Source organism: Agelaius tricolor, unplaced genomic scaffold (genome assembly GCF_023055355.1).
Source record: "Agelaius tricolor isolate 1412-34295 unplaced genomic scaffold, bAgeTri1.0.p SCAF_3, whole genome shotgun sequence".
NCBI lineage: Eukaryota > Metazoa > Chordata > Aves > Passeriformes > Icteridae > Agelaius > Agelaius tricolor.
Genome location: NW_027269263.1, coordinates 5,189,675 through 5,205,905, shown reverse-complemented (window position 1 = coordinate 5,205,905; position 16,231 = coordinate 5,189,675). Strand labels below are relative to the sequence as shown.

General features: G+C 39.9%; 1 protein-coding gene across 4 annotated transcripts in view; it reads left to right on the top strand.

Moving 5' to 3' along the window:
* Window positions 1-16,231, top strand: part of PHF21B (PHD finger protein 21B) — a 142,886-nt gene that overhangs the window by 111,371 nt on the left and 15,284 nt on the right. For all 4 annotated transcript variants that reach the window (XM_071422272.1, XM_071422271.1, XM_071422274.1 and 1 more), the window contains 3 exons: window positions 3,645-3,995; window positions 5,712-5,834; window positions 10,704-10,755. In XM_071422272.1, coding sequence (XP_071278373.1) covers window positions 3,645-3,995; window positions 5,712-5,834; window positions 10,704-10,755 — 526 coding nt within the window. The remainder of the gene's footprint in view (window positions 1-3,644; window positions 3,996-5,711; window positions 5,835-10,703; window positions 10,756-16,231) is intronic.

Genomic DNA, 16,231 nt, shown 5'->3' with positions numbered 1-16,231 from the left:
ATCATTATATTCAAGAAGCAGCTCTCTCTGCTGCATTTCGAGCCCTGCTAGTATCACATTGTGTTTTGACAGCTGTCAGAAGTTAAATGAAAGATACTTGGGGAAAGAGGGGTTGAGCCTACAGGAGAATTGTTACTTGCAGCACTTGCCAAGAGTTGAAGTGTTCTTTTGGTAACATACATGCTATTTATTTTTCTTTCACTTTTCTTCTCTTTTGCTCAACTTTGGTGCCTTTTATTTCTGCAACTCCTGTGACAGGAACTGGTGTCATCCAACCTGTGCTACTTTCAGTAGGAAATTACTTTTTGGTACTGTGTGCAGTGCACTCCCTGTCCTGCCCTAGTTTTATTCTACCTCTTCTTCAGTGATTGCCAACTTCCAAACTTTTGCTAGTGCCACTGTCCTCCTTTCATCTTCCAAATTTAAGCTACAGTTTTGCCATGAGGGAAGGGAATTTATGCTGCCTTTTTCCTTCTTATTTTTCCCTTCCTAGTTGATACCATTTATCTCCACCAATAACTGTAGCAGTTTGGGATTTTAGGTGACACTGCCAAAGGTCTTTCATGTAGCCGTTTATTAAATGTTTATTCTTGTTGTTTATATTCTGAGGGGAACATTCACAGGTATTGGAGCACAAGGGGCTTCTACGTTTGTTTTCTGGTTTGGATTCACACTTGCAGGTCCTTGAAATAAATGATATTTTCACTTTAAATAATTCGAACTTTAACTCAGGAGTACCTGAAACTTTTGTTTCTGTAGTCAACCCTTTTTATTGTTATGTAATTGCAAATAAATATGGTCTCCCAAGGTCAGGTAAACTTAGCAGGGAGTTTTCAGAGGCTTAGTCCATGAAAACAGCTATCCCTCTTCTGTATCACATGGTGGCAGAAAGTGCCCAGCATATGCTCTGTGATGTACCAGTGTCCTATCAGATAACTTCAGTATGCAGCACTTTATAAAGAATTTAGTATTTTGGAAAATTAGGTTTGCTTAGTTATCTATGCAGGAAGAGCTTATTTTACAGCAAAGTAAGATGTGTTCAGACATAACTTGCAGGATGTGTATTATGAGTGTGTGTAGGATTCACAGAGGTATTGCATCATGCAGTAGAAAATTATATAGCTGTATTATATAGCTATAATTACATATTAAAAGATATTATATAGCTATATTATAATGCCTATATGTAGGCATTTAGTTTTAATTAGGCTTTTGATTAAATATAGAAGTGCAATTAAGAGTGACAGATACAGTAGATCCTGGTAGACTACATGACAGTTTTTGGTTAGAGAAACTCCTGAACTGATGGGTTTAGACCAATGCTTTGTGCACTACTTTTGAAAATAAGACCATTAACTAATCATGGATATGAAGCTAAGTACAGAGTCCTCCCTAAAACTATTTGACCAAGGTATTTGTCTGGTATCTTAACTAAGCCAGTCAGATAATCATTGCATAAAGAAAACAAGCAAAGGACCCTTCAGTTACTGTCAGGGTATTTTGACTGTGGTTTGTTGGAGTTCTGTGTAGTTTTCCATCATTTCACAGCAGGTTTCTGTGGCTTCCCAGTGCCACCCCGAAGCTGTAAGCTGAGCACAGTGGCTTCCTGGCTCTGCACAAGTCTGCAGGACCTTGGGCAAACCTCCTCCTTACCTTTCCATCTACCATGACTGCTGGAAATGTGACTGTCCCATGCATGACTGTGGCTCTGATGCTGCTTTTGCACTGCTCAGGGGTTCAGGGTGCTGTTGCAGTCCATGGTGATGGTGGACACAACCTTCCCTGAGAGCATCTTGTGCCAAGGGGTGGGAGCCAGGAGAGCAGCAGCACACACAGACAGACAGACACACAGACACGCAGCAGCTCAGCAGTGAGGACACGGGAGGGTCCAGGCATGCAGTTCCAATGTCCTTTATTTCAGGCAAGGCTGAAGAGGTCCAGGGGGACAAAGACAAACACACAGGAGGGCCCAGGGTATAAATACCGGGAAAGAGGGGATGGAGAAGAGCATCAGGGATCCAATGAACTGAGGGCTCAGGGGCAGAACACGGGGATAGGGAATGCCAGGGTGGATAGGTGGGGTTACATAAACCAATGGGAAAGCAGGGAAGGGAGAACTTACCAAAATATGAACATATGAGGGTAAAAGGGGTAGGGAAGGCGCCAATGGGGAGGACAGAACTGGGACAAATTAACACAGTGCTGCAGAGCACCATGGGGGAGGCTTCTTTCCTCACCCTGAGCTGTGAGAAATGCCGCCAACCTAAGACGCATCTCTCCAGGGCATTATTGTTGTGATGCCTTTCCCCAGGAGGATTGTGGGTGTCCACAGGGCTCCTATTGATATTTGAGGGACAAATTACTGAGACCCAGAGAGCTGGCAATGTGTGTGTTGCTGCCCTTAATATTTGCTGTGGGGACAAAAGGGTATGGTTCCTTCTTGACACAACAGGGGATGATGGCCAACCTTAAGAGATGGTTTTCTGCACACCAGTAAATCCCTGCATTTTTTTAAAATTGCTTACATAGGCTGAAGATTGAAGTTGGCACGATTTGAAGGGCTCCTGTAGACTCCAGCGTGGTGACACAGGCAGCTGTTTCCCGTGTTTGTCTGTTAGAACTTGTCATTTTGTTTCACAGTATGGAAGGTGCAGGAAGTGACAGGACTAAATAAGCACGGAGGGAACTGACTGTTTTATCAGCTGTGTTAACGAATTAGCTGGGAGTGAAGTTAACTCCATGTGAAGCATTTTAAATTATTTCTTTTCAATCCTGGAACTGTACTTAACATGTTGTTAAGGCAGAGCCACGTTGACTGGGTAATGTTAATTACACCACTGGAAACACATCACGTTAGCTGAAAACAATTGATTGCTGCTATCATTCATGGCTCTGGGTACAGCTCCAGCTGTTGCAAAGCAGGGCAAAGTGTCCTCTTCCATTCATGGAAGTTCCTCCTGCATCCACCCATGGCTGCAAGTTAGCTCTTTAATTACTGCAACAAAATATGGTGCTTGGTGGTTGTGGGTTTCTTGTATGCCTCTCTTTATTTTCTTTATTTTTTTGTGAGTTAAGTGATTGTGTGATTGATGTCCTCTCCATTTGACATGGCATGTCTTAAACATGTGAGGATGTTCATTGACCAACCCACCAGCATAAAAGCATATACTTTACTGTCCCTGTAAATGCTTTCCCACAACTCCCTTAAAGATTCAGCTCCTTCTCCTTAATTCATAGCAAAAGTGTTGTGTCCTTCAGAACAGGAAATTTTTGCATCTGGGTTTTCCATTCTTTGCAAAGGCTTTGGCTTACACATGGGCAGCAAACACAGGAGCTGTGCTGCAGGTATGAGCTGAGAGAACTGGATGTGACTTGACTAGCATTTGTATGGATGTGTACTGATCAAAATAAGGATTTGACTTTCTTCTCTTCTGATTGTTTAGCATTGCAGTGAGTTAAGAACTTCAAAATGACCCAATTGAGAAGAGCTGGGAATATATCTATAAGTGGTGGCTAGTTGCAGTTGCTCCATTCTGTTTTTCTAGATGCTCCTGGTCCATGGTGAATGCGATTAGAGATTCCACTGGCAGAACACATGGTGTGCAGTGTTTGTTCACTAATAACACCTGGCTCTCTGTTTGTAGGTTAGGCCAAAGACCCTGATTCCAGACAGCCTCCCAATCTCCCCGTGCAGAGACCAACCTTCCAAGCAGCCTCCCACCTTCCAGAAGGCAACCATAGTGAGCATCAAAAACCCCAGCCCTGCCCTCCCCACCGCCAACAACACCGTCAGCCATGGACAGACGCACAGCAGCCCGTCCCAAAGTGTCACCGAGCCTGCAGCCCTGTCGTCCCCTCTGAGTGGTGCTGGGGTGGCCTATGCCATCATCTCCACGTCCCCCAGCAATGCAGCTCCCATCAGCACCAGCGCCGCTGTCTCGGTGGTCAACGACAGCATCAAAGTGCAGCCGCTCCTCATCAGTGCCGACAGCAAGGTGAGTTCCCCGGGCAGCAGACACAGCAGCTGTGCTGCAGCTGTCAGCAAATATTGCCCTGGGAGTGCTGTCAGTGGCTCTTCTCAAAGAAAATAATCAGAAAGCAACGGGACAATTCTTACATGGACACATAGAAGCTAGTGGGCTTTTAGCTGCGTACAAGCTTGTTTTTTACTGGGGACAAAACACCTCATTATGTAGACTGATATTAGCAGGATCTTCTGTTAAAATGAACTTCTCTTTCCTTAAGCCAATCCTCATGAATAAAATCCCTGGATTCTATACAGGCTCACATTTCCTATGGACTCCCTCTTCAGTGACACAATGATACTCAATTTGTTGACTGACACCAGGGAGTACATAAAAAAATCAGAGATTCCCTTCTGCTCTTTCAGAGGAAGACCAAATGAAATGAGAGCTCAGGGTTTCAGAATTGACCAGGAGATGAATCAGTAAAAAGAAAAAATTCAAGCTATGAATTACTTCTTTCAGCTTTGTACTGCTTTTCTGCATTGGAATGCAAGAACTCACCACTCTTATACCAGAGTCAGATTCCATACAGGCTGCTAATGTATCAGGCAGACATTCACTGTAATTTACTACTGGGATCCTCCTACTTTTGGTCTTGTTGGAGCACAAGTTCTCATACAGCGCTAAAAAAATATGTAGGATGGCTTTTGAGGTACATAAAGGCAGATGTCTCTTCCCCATTTCTTTGACATAAATTATTTTTCTCTTACTTAAAATGGCAGCTGCCTCAAAAAAAACATCCCTTTTTATGCTCTTGAATCTTCTAGAGTGACTGAGTTGAAATAATGTATCTAACACTTAAATGACATTGATTGAAAATTAGCAATGAAGTAGATGGAAAAGGCCTGGTGTTCAAATCTAATAATCTTTATCTAGAAGGTGATAGTCCTTGGGAAGTCCTTTTGAAGCTTCCACAGTCCTTTTGATTATAGATATGAAGTCATATGTGTACTTCTGTGGGCAGAAATTCATTCCTTTTAATTTAATAGTTTCTAGATAATGTGACCTACATCATGTAAACCTTCATGTGGTAATTTAAATATAAGCAGCTGGATATACTACCATAAATGTGTTAATGAGATTTGTGTTGTACTTCCTGTAGGTTCTAAAGAAGACCTAAATTTAATTTTAAAAACATATTGTTTATTTAGTTTATGGAAAACTGGACATCCACTATTTATAACATGTAAAGGCTGAGGACTGAAGTCTGATCTGAGTTCCATGAGGAATACCTTCTTTCCCATCCCCATGTACTAACCCTGAAAAAACACTGCTATGACTGAGATCAAACTGAGCTTGGAAGTTTAGTAATCCCATCTCTTCTACTTGTACACAAAATAAACTCAAAGGAAAGACCTTAAGATCACTAACACAAGTGCTAAAGCATGGCTTCTCTGCCACTTTCACAAGTCCTCTAAATAGAAAGTGTCCTAATTTTCAGAGGGACTCATTAAGAGACTTAGGCTGTAGCAGGTTTATAATGCACTAATAAGAATTAATTTTTAGAAACTTAAGTATGGATTTAGGACCTTAACCTAGGTATCCTGTTGTTTTATGCTTTTGACTTGTGACTTACATTTCTTACTTGTAGGGTATCAAGTAACCCTTGAAAGAGGACTCAAAGGTTTGAGGCAGAAAAATCCAGTTTCATATAGTGAATTCTCTTATTTGTACGTTGTCTTTTAGGTTATCATTATTCAACCTCAAGTCCAAACCCAGACAGAAAGTAAACTGGAGACAAAGAAATCTTCTGAAGAGTCAGCTCAGGGACTGCCTGCTACCAAAAAGAAAAAGGAGGAAAATCCAGAGGTGATTTTTTTAATTTTTTTTTTTTTTAATTTTTAATAAATGAGCTACAATGTGGTTAAGTTATGGGGGCCAAATCTAAACACTCTTCTCTGTGTATATGTGATTACTTTATTTGTGCTTGTGGTTCTGCCAGCTGTTCATCTCTCCTCTCAGTCTCTGCAATCAGGGTAATTTCTCTGCCAGTGAGTGCCCTGACAAATTTGGTTTGCACCAAATTTGCACAAACTTGGTGCACATTCAAACCTTCCACTGTCACAAAATGTAAGACTTGGAGGTCTCATAATACCTAAAGGTCTCATTATAATCTAGGCACCCCATGGCTGTAGCTGGATTTCTTGTGAAAGGTGTATACAAACTTAAGATATTTTCTTTTATGTTATGAAACATATAGCATCAGATTTAGAGGCTGCGTATGAGGTGTAATTAACATTTCTTTTGTAAGCTGAGCTTTTACCATTTTCTTCTTAATGAATCTTGCACATTTTAGATTGTATTATTAGTTTCTTGCATTTGCTGGGTGTATGTCTTCCCACATGTACACAGATTCTAGTCTGAAATACATTAAAATCCTTTAAATTGGGTAAGAGAGTAGAAAGCAGGTAATGAGACTAAATCTCTTTTGGGAATTAGAGTTTTGATTTAAACTAGAAATATAAACTGCTACTCTTTGTAGAAATGGGGTCTCTCTAACAGACATTTTGGGTTTTGACTGGGTATATTCACGTTATATTAGGTGTAATTTTAGGGCAGTTTGAGAAGTTATACAGACTGAATCTACTTCTTTTGTGGAAATGCTCAGCTCCTGTGAAATCTTAAACCTCACTAGTCTAATAAATGTGTAGCACAAAAGCATCCTTGGAGCTATAGGTTTAAGAGGATTATTACAAAATAAATTATGTTACTTGAGGCTTGTGGTCAATTTTTTTACCATTTTAGGAGGTTCATATGGTTAAGAGTATTAAGGATAAACATTTTAGCCCAAAATATCACAGCTCTATGTAGAAGCTCTGCAAAACTATGCTTGGGAAACCTCTCAAGTTTAAAATCTGACACTTACATGAATCTTCATTACCACAGAATGATGGGATTGTAGAGTTCTGTTTTGTTTAGACAAGTATTTCCAAAAACTTCTTTGTTTTGTAGCACCTTATGTGCAGAAAGACCAGTAGGCCCTGCTTAGAAACAGAATGCTAGGAAAAAACATCAATTTTTTATTCATTACTTTTCTCCATGGAAAAATAATGAATAAAAGCCTTCCAGAGAGATGCAGGAGGAGACAATTGGACTGGGCACACTTTTCCTATGGGATTCAAAAATGTAAGATTTTCCTTACATTGCAAACTAGAATATCTCAACAACCTTTTTCTAACCACAGACACTGTTTCTACCCTGTTTACTGGAGCTCTCAAAAACCTTAATTTTCTGGGTAGGGTGCTGACACTGTGCCCTAAACTATGACAGTTCTTTTCATAGATTTGTGGCACAGCCATAAATAGGTAGGTCTAGAGTTAATTTCTTTTGTTCTTTGAAAGTAAACTTTAGTTGATTATCATGTATTTATGCAATTAGTGTAATTAGAACTAACATCATAATTAGTATAAATACATGTAATGACATAAATAGAACATGTAATTACAAAATGAAATGCTTTTATGAAAATCTTTGTTTTGCTTCATGAAAAGACATTCTGTGTATTTCTGAAAGCACTCACGGCTTATAAGCAGATGATTAAGTTTAAAGCAAAAACAGCATGGTATTTTTAAAAAGAAAATAGGCACTTCTCACTTTTATTTATCCTCAAAGCAGAAAACTGAGGCAGGAACTCCAGTATGGCTCTGTAGAGAACTTGGTTGGGAGAGACTGGGATTTAATAAATTTGAAATGAGCTAAATAGAAATAACCATACTTAGCAATAACCAGGAATCCCACATTACTGAGTGTACCTGAACAAACAGAGAAGAGCAGGGATAAATACTGTCTTTAGCTCCTGGCTTGGTCAGTCTGCTGGTGAGCAATGAAGCTGATCATGGACTGAGGAAGAGGAGGAGGCCACCCACTCATTCCCATCAGTGGGGCACAGCTGGGGATGGAGAACAATGGTGATGGATCCAGTGATGGGCCTTCTCCCACCAGGATGACTTCTGTAAAGAAATGGGCTAATTACAGAAGGGAGCTGCTCCTCTGGGGAGAAAATATCCTGGACATTGTTTTTTGTTCATTTTTTTGGGGGGTTTAATCTTTTCTTTTTTTCTTGAAGAGACGTGAGTTCAACACAGAGAGAAACAGCATTCTGCCAAAACCGTTTTGATCATTTAACAATTCATATTAGCAAACTATCTGGCAACACTTTCATTCTAAAATGTTTTTACCTAAAAGAAAAAATACTGCCATAAATGCTGGTTATTTAGTTACTGGTGTTCTAATTTTTCCTAAGCACAAGAGAAACACATGGCAATTGTGAACTAAATGCTAGTATTAAGCTTGGATTGAAAATCTGGAGAAAATGAAGTCTTGGCTTTGCAACTTCCTCTACAGAGGACCAACAATAGACCCTGTGATATTTGATGATGAAAGTTTTGCAATGGAAGTCAGATTTTGAGTTGAATCCAATCAGCTGCAGAGGTGTGAAATAGCAAAACCCATAAAAACAAACAGGCTGTTAATATAATATGCTTGTTCAAAAGAATACAGCTTGTACTGGGATTTTTTTAAAAGGAACCATCTTTCAAGTAACTATAAAAGCTAACACTTCCTGTGTTTAATCATGAGATAATTATCAAGTCCACTTGTGATGGCTCTTCATATTTTAAGCAAGTATGTTGCATTTAGATACATATTCAAACAATTTTAGCACGAAGAGAGGAAATTGTTTAGCAAATGTTCCAGTGCACAAATTTCAGTTGAGGCATCAGAAAATATGTGCTTTCCCTACAGTTTAATGTTGGGGTGATGCAAAAATTCTGCACTCCATTGAAAAAATACTCATTAACCATTCCAGCTTCCTGGTTCTATTCCTAAAATTGTCATTACTTTTGCTCGCAGTGCTGAGAAGTATCCTGCCACTGTTACTTTTGACAGGGCTGAGGTGGAGCTTGAAATCCTACTCAGCTGAATAATTTTCTTCTCAGATCTGCACAGTGGATCAAATATTCATATTTTCCTTCAGGTGTGGGGCCCCCACTGTGCCTGGCTGGTTGTTTCAGGCATGTAAGAAGTGAATATTACTGAAATCAAGGTCTGACTTGCAAATGAACACGTGTGTGTAATTACCACAGCTATGGAAGGCAGAAATACAGTGTGAATATATCTAAATTGCCAATGAGGAAATTCTACACCACCATTTTTTAACCTACCTGAATCTCTTGAGGTTGTGGAAAGGACGTATTCCTGTCCTACATGGGTGTTAGTTCACCTGTTTGACAAAGGTATTTTCACAGATGCATGAGTGGTATCCTAACCTCTGATTTTGATGAACCCACCAAAGAGAACTTTTCATCTACAAAATGAGGATGCTTTTGCTTTCACGATTTCACTTAGTGAAAGTCAGAATTGAAAAGGAAATTGTAGTTCTGGTGACTTACTAGTTGATTTTATCTTGAGCTGAAATGAAATGTTGAATCATCAAGCTTTTCACAAAGCAAGAAGGTCAGACTAATATTTTGGCTTGGAAGTGTTGGAACATGTTCTCCTGACACTCTTTGAATGAAACAATGTTTTGACCTTCTACTGGTCAAACACTGTGTTTTAGTTGGACCTAAATCTAAACATTTTATTTGAGGTATGATAATTGCATCTTCCTATGGTCTTTGTACACTTCCTCAGACTTGGACTGTGGGCTTTGCTTGCTTGGATTTCCCAAAAGCTTGAGTTTCACAGTCAGATTGTCTCTCCCGTGGAATTGAACCTCATGAAAATCCAGCAAGATCATTCAGCACAGCTGAAAGAGGAGGCCCCCAAAGCCCCACAAGTGCCACAAATGTGACTGAAAACCAAGGTGTTCAGTTCAGTTTGGGCTTGGAACAACACAGTGTAATTTCAGTTTTCATCAAAAAAACATGATAAAACATTCAGCAAAACCTTTCTGCAAGGAAATGTTTTCCAGTGAGAAATCACTGACAGAAAATTTAGAATCTGCTCAAATACTTGTCCTGTCACTGCATCAGCATGTTCTGAAGATTTTTTTGGTATGAAGATATGTTTTGTGCATATATAGTTTAAAAGTGTTGTGAATAATATTTTTGATCAGATTTCACGCTGCAAAATGAGTTCACCAGTGTCAGTAGGAGATGCTTGTTCACTCCTCATTGAGGAAAAATATTGGATCAGTGCACAAGATGTTATTTTTAAAACTCGGGAAGAGAAATTTCTGGGAGTTTTTTTGTTTGGTTAGTTGGGTTTTTTTTTAATGGGAGGGGACTTTCAATATGCTTCTGATGTCTTGTTTAGTGTTGTACAGTTCATACTTGTTTCACTTCATACAGCTTGCTCATATCCCCTAAAAGCAGTGTGTCTTGTCCAGATTGTAAAAATAATACAAAATTACTTCACTTAAGAACTGAGTAGCAATCCAGCTAGCAATGTGAAATTGATTGAATTGATTGAATATTGGTCATGTGCTGTGTAAGATCAGTAGTCATTGAGCATTGACTTCAGACATCTTTGAACTGCTTGAGTTTATGTAGTCATACAAGGAGAACCAGGCATATCTCAAGCAAATCTTCAGTTAAAGTTCTTTACATTACTATGCATTCAAATAAGATACATTTCTAAAAGGCTTTTACTGGGTTTATTTATTTTCTTACTAATTTTATTTATTTTCTTACCATGATCATTATAATAGAAAATCTAACTCGTTTATTTTTTCCTCAGAAAATTGCCTTCATGGTAGCACTAGGACTGGTTACAACAGAACATTTGGAAGGTAAGGTGGCATATGTTGATTTACAGTTCAGTTTTTGAGTGAAATCTTTTCTGTTGGCTTCTCTGCCAGAGCACATTACTGAGGATTGTGTTCAGATGGCTTTTGAAACTCTCCAGAGAAGGAGATTCCACAGCCTCTCTGGGCAATCTGTTCAGAGTTCTGTTACCCTTCTGGAAAAGAAGTTCTTCCTCATATTCAGGATGAACTTCCTAGGCATCAGTTTCTGCACATTGCCTCTTGTCCTGTTGCTGGGCACCATGGAGCACAGCCTAACCCGTGCTCTGATCCCTGCCTGCAGATATTTGTACGCACCAACAAGATTCCCTCTCAGTTTTTCCTTTTCTTGTTTTTTTCATGCCCTCTGAAGGGCATGAAAACTGAAAAAGGAAAATGAAAAAATGAGATGCAGGGTTACCTTTGCACAGTTGTGCCTTTCAGACTCACAGCAGTGGGAGACCTTAGCTCTGCCTCCCACCCCATGGCAAAGCTCAAGGGGCACGAGGACTGGCCCTGCAGCCACCAGCCTGCTTGGCACAGGCTGGGATTTGGACCCACTCAGTCATCATGGTCCTTTAAAAGATGTGAAGACCTGGGAGAAACAGTGAAATAAAAATCCTGCAAAGGCTCTGATTGCCACTGATCTGGTTGATGGATCTGTGAGGTTCAAAGATGTTTGCCCAGATATGCATCAAGTGCCCTCTGCTCTCTCCCATGTGAGATGGACTTTTACTTTTTGAGTGGATTGTCTGTCACCTCTAGAGTTCCACAAAATAATATGTAAAATAGCAGTGAATATCTGGCATTTGTTTCATAAGATTTTACTTACTTACGACTACATCTCACAAAGAATTCCTGCCCTCCCTTTTCCCCACTTAGCCAAAAACTTAAACTTCCCATCAAATCCAGTGTTTGCCTGAGAGCATCTAGCATGTCTTCTCAGGCTCCTGCATATGACTTCAAACAAATATTGCACGTAAGCTAAAATCAGCACCGCATCCTTTTCAGTTTCCTTCTCCAACCTTCCAAAAATAGCTTGCAAAAGTTAGCAGATTTGTGTCTTTCTTTGCCTCAGCTTTGTTGTTCTGAAATTAGAGATGAAAGGGGGGGAAAAAGAGTTTGTTTAGCAAATTTGCCAGTGGCATGAGACAAGTTGGGGTGGCAGAATAGTTCTCATGGGCAGAGATGATGCAGGTGTTTTGAAGAAAAGATCTGCAGCCTGATGGTTTTAGTTACAAGATCAGCTACAACAAGGTGGTGTGATTCCACCAGTAAAAGGAGAGAAAACTGGTATCTGTGTCAGCTGACAGTGATTCTTGATCACAAAAAGTGTTAATGGCAATTGATATTTACCACCCATCCCATGGACCATATTAAACAAAATACTTAGGAATTTCCAGTGCCCTGAGTTTAAGTTTTATGTGCTTTAGGCTTAGGAGCATGCTTAGCTACCTCGCTGTCTCAAGGTATCTACATTTTTACCTTGAATTCTTTTTACTAAGATTTCCAGTTCTTTGGTTTTAAGACAAGCTGTGAATTAGTGAGAAAATATATCTGAATTGTAGTGTCTCCTCAGTATATGCAGCAGGTTTCGTGTGGGTCTTGTTTCTATTTTTCAGTGTTTTTCCTCTTTAAATCTGCATTTAAAAAAATAATTTAATGTCCCAGTGACTGAGAATTTGAAAGCAGTTTAAAGAAATTTTAAGCCTTCATAATTTTTAATCCCTTAATGGTCATGGATTGAAATGGAAATCAAAAAGCTACAACAATTTGGGGAGAAGATTTATAATCCAAAAGTGCAAATGATGATTAGTTCTTGTTTTCTTTGTCTAAGGAAAACAGGACAACATTTGAAATTATGCAGAAATACAAATTATGCTTACAACAGAGATAACTTAATTCTGAATAATTCTATACCCTTGGATTTTATTGAAACTAATTGTTTGTGTGGATTTATTGCTTATGTTCAAAATGCCAGCAGTGCTCTTCTCTGTTCTATGCCAAGTGTGGAGATGCTCATTTTAAACCAAACTGCTACAACACCCACCATGCAGAATCAATTCTTGAAGACAAATTCACATTTTATATTTCTACTAGCATTAAATAAATGATTCCAGCCAAGAGCTATTTACTATGGAAAGGGTATTTCTTCATCAGAATTGGTGATTACAACTGTCAGAGATTTCCTTATAGCTTTCACATGCTGAAGGTTATTATTTTACTGTGTCATGTTTACAGTTAGCAGTCATTGCTATTTATCAGGAAGCAGTGGTCATTATGCTGTTCAGTTTATTTTAAAACTTCTAATTATTTTTCAATTTCACATTTTTGGAATTTAACTCTATCAAGATTGGATCATTAAAAGCTTATTCATTTAGTATCTCTAATTCACAGTGTTACAGTTTTTCTTAATTTTATTCATTAATTTTCTGGTGAAGGGCTTGCTCCAAGTCCATATGTATTTCTCTATCCACCTAAAAGCCTTTTCACCTGACCTCCACACAAGCATTCCCTGCCTGGGGAAAGAGCTCTATTCTGCAGAGCCTTTTTACCAGGCATCTTTACCAGTAAATGAACACAGCTGCTTCCACTGACTGACAGTCTGCAAGGTGCAGCTTTCACTGAAGAAAAATTGCCATCACAGGCTTCATAGGATGACCATGCAGAATGTTGATTGGTGAAGGCAGCAGCAGCTCACTGGAGTTTGGCCTCCAACATAAATCTATCTTTAAATTAATTCATCTTTGTCAAATGTATTACAGTTTAATTTTTCCTGTTTGGTTTCTATTTTTTTAATTGATAAGCTAAGGAATAAGATAGCTTAATTCTGTGATGCAGTGCACAGTTGTAACCTATTGAATCTTTTTCTCTAGGCTATTAGAAACACCTTTTAGCATTACAATTTTGTAAAAAAAATTGTAGAAAGCAAAATTTTATAGAAGGACCTTTAGTTCAGGTCACTCTAAGAATGTATATCTTGGTCCATCTAGATTACTGAAATATTTATGATTTCATCAATTGAAACAAATTTAATTTAACTTTATTGCATCCTGTTCTGAAAAGAACGCAATACTTTTTTAGCAGAAGTAACAAGTAACAAAAGATAGCACACACCAGTGTATGCTTTTGCTCTGTCTGGGTGTAATTATTGACAGAACCACTCCTCGTGTACATAGATGCATTTCTGTCCACTAAGGAAGTGCTCTCCCTCCCTGATGGTATTGTACATCTCAAGATGTTTCCTTCACTTCTCTCTCTCTCTCTCTCTCTTCTTTTCCATCTATTCCCACTGCTATTACTTTTTGTCCCAGCCAGCTCTTATCTCTGTACCATAGCAATGCCTCTTCCAAACCTGCATTCCGACTATCTGCCATATGTGTGAGTCAGACACCACCAGATATTTTCCGTTGCCTTGGTGAGAGCATGTACCAAAGAAATTTTCTCTTTAACTTGGGACCAAGAAGGACAGAGATCAACAGATCCAGCACTGTCCATTTATGGGATGCTTGGCCCAGTTACATACCAAGAAAACTCTGCTGCATTGAATTCTTTGTTTCTTTTTCTGGGCCATTGAAAGTCCCAGTCTTCTATCCCTGTGACCACTTCTGGAAGACCAAGCCTGCCCTAACTCCAGTTTTTTCTCTGCACTGCCATGGCAGTGCTGAGATGCTGCAAGCCCTGAATTCACTGATAAGGGTGCTGAGCCTGGCTGCAGGAGCCACAGCTCCAGCTCACACTGCTGAGATCATGGAAAAGAGTCAGCTGAGGACCAATTCCTGTTTTATGGCTGCACCAAGGTTCCTCAGTTGTGACATCTCTGTTACCTTTGGGCATTGAGAGCTTTTTCCCTCAGAAGATCTGGCACTGACATCAAGAACAACATTTCTCTTTTGTGGCTTTGAGAGGCCACTGCATGTAGCACTCACCCTGCTGCTGAGGCACGATTCCCTTTAGATGCTTTCAGAGAGCCTGGGAGCTTCAGGATGGATATTTCAGCATAGACACATGAGCATTTCATGGGAAATATTTTCACAGTAGGAACAGAACTGTTTCCCAGACAAGATCCTGTGTTCTGGAGTCTTCATAGCCTGAATGATGTTAATGTGATGTTACAGTGGTTACAGCCAAAGCACCTATCTCACATCCTAGTGCAGCTTCAGATCACACATTTCTTGGGGGTGAGATTCTGTGCAGCCCCTTGAGTCACATGGCAGCTTGTGACTATGCTCTTTGAAGTGCCCTAGGAGAAGACACCTTCTGAACATGGGAGATGACATGTCCCTGTGCCATAGGAAAACCCAGCTACTCTCCTGTTTTCCTTGTCCATCTAGTTTCCTTCTGATGCATCCATCACTCCAAGCACAGCAGCTTAGCCAATACTCTTTCGTGAAGGGAAAGTTTTAAATCCATTCTTGTAAGTTTTAAATCCAACTTGGAAGTTAAGCCAGTGCAAAACCCATATAAGGTGTTGGCCTCATCTCCAGGGACACCATGTCCAAGACATGACCAAAAATACTGACACCCTGTTCATAGCAATGCTTCAAATGGTATATGGGAATGATCAACACTGGAAAAGGGTGCTGGAAACCAGAACTAAGTACTGGGGATCCAGTTCCCAAGTATATAAACACCCTGAAAGCTCACCTGTATGTTAATGTTGGATTACAGGTGGGGGATCTTGCTCAATACCCTGAAGGGCATTTTCTGAGTGCATTCTGAGATTGACCTCCTCAGCTCAGATATTGAGGAAAGACACCAGACTTCCTGCATAATCAGATGGTGTCCTGAGTTTCTGTTGGGTGGGCTGCAGGGCCTCTGGGCTGAAGAACATGCTCCTGCCAGTTCCTCTCCTTCTGAGATAGAGCAAGACAGAGCAAAGGTATCACCACCATGGGGACATTTAGAATACCCTCTGGTACCTCAGCAGCAAGTCTAAAGTTTACCTTACAATATTCACACAGGAAATATTTTGGAATAGAGCACACACTTCATGTCATGGGATGGATGCTGTGGCTCTCCTTACTAAAGTGTGTCTGGGGTTTATAATCAAACTAACAGGCTCTAAAAGACATGCTTGTAATAATCTCAGCATTCTGAACTGACGTCAAGAGCTGCAGAAAGAAATTCCATGTGATGTAAATGGAATCCTGGCTCAGATCAAAGTACATTAAACCTACAGATTTCTGTGGCTGAGTAATCTGCTCCATCTCTCTGTGTTTACAGAGTTGTGCACATGGCTGGTGGTTGCTAAATACAGTCCTCAGCATGTGTCATCTTCAATAGGTGTCACCATTTAGTGGAAGGGAGTTGTGGAAGTTTAGTGGAAGGAATAAAATGGGCTGCAGTCAGTCCAAAGAGCCCATCTGTGTGCTGGTGTTTGCAGGGACACAAACACGCACATATGACTCATAATGACATTTTGCAAACTCAGGATTATGAAGTTGTGTTCTGGGTGGATAAATCATCACACCCTGGTTAG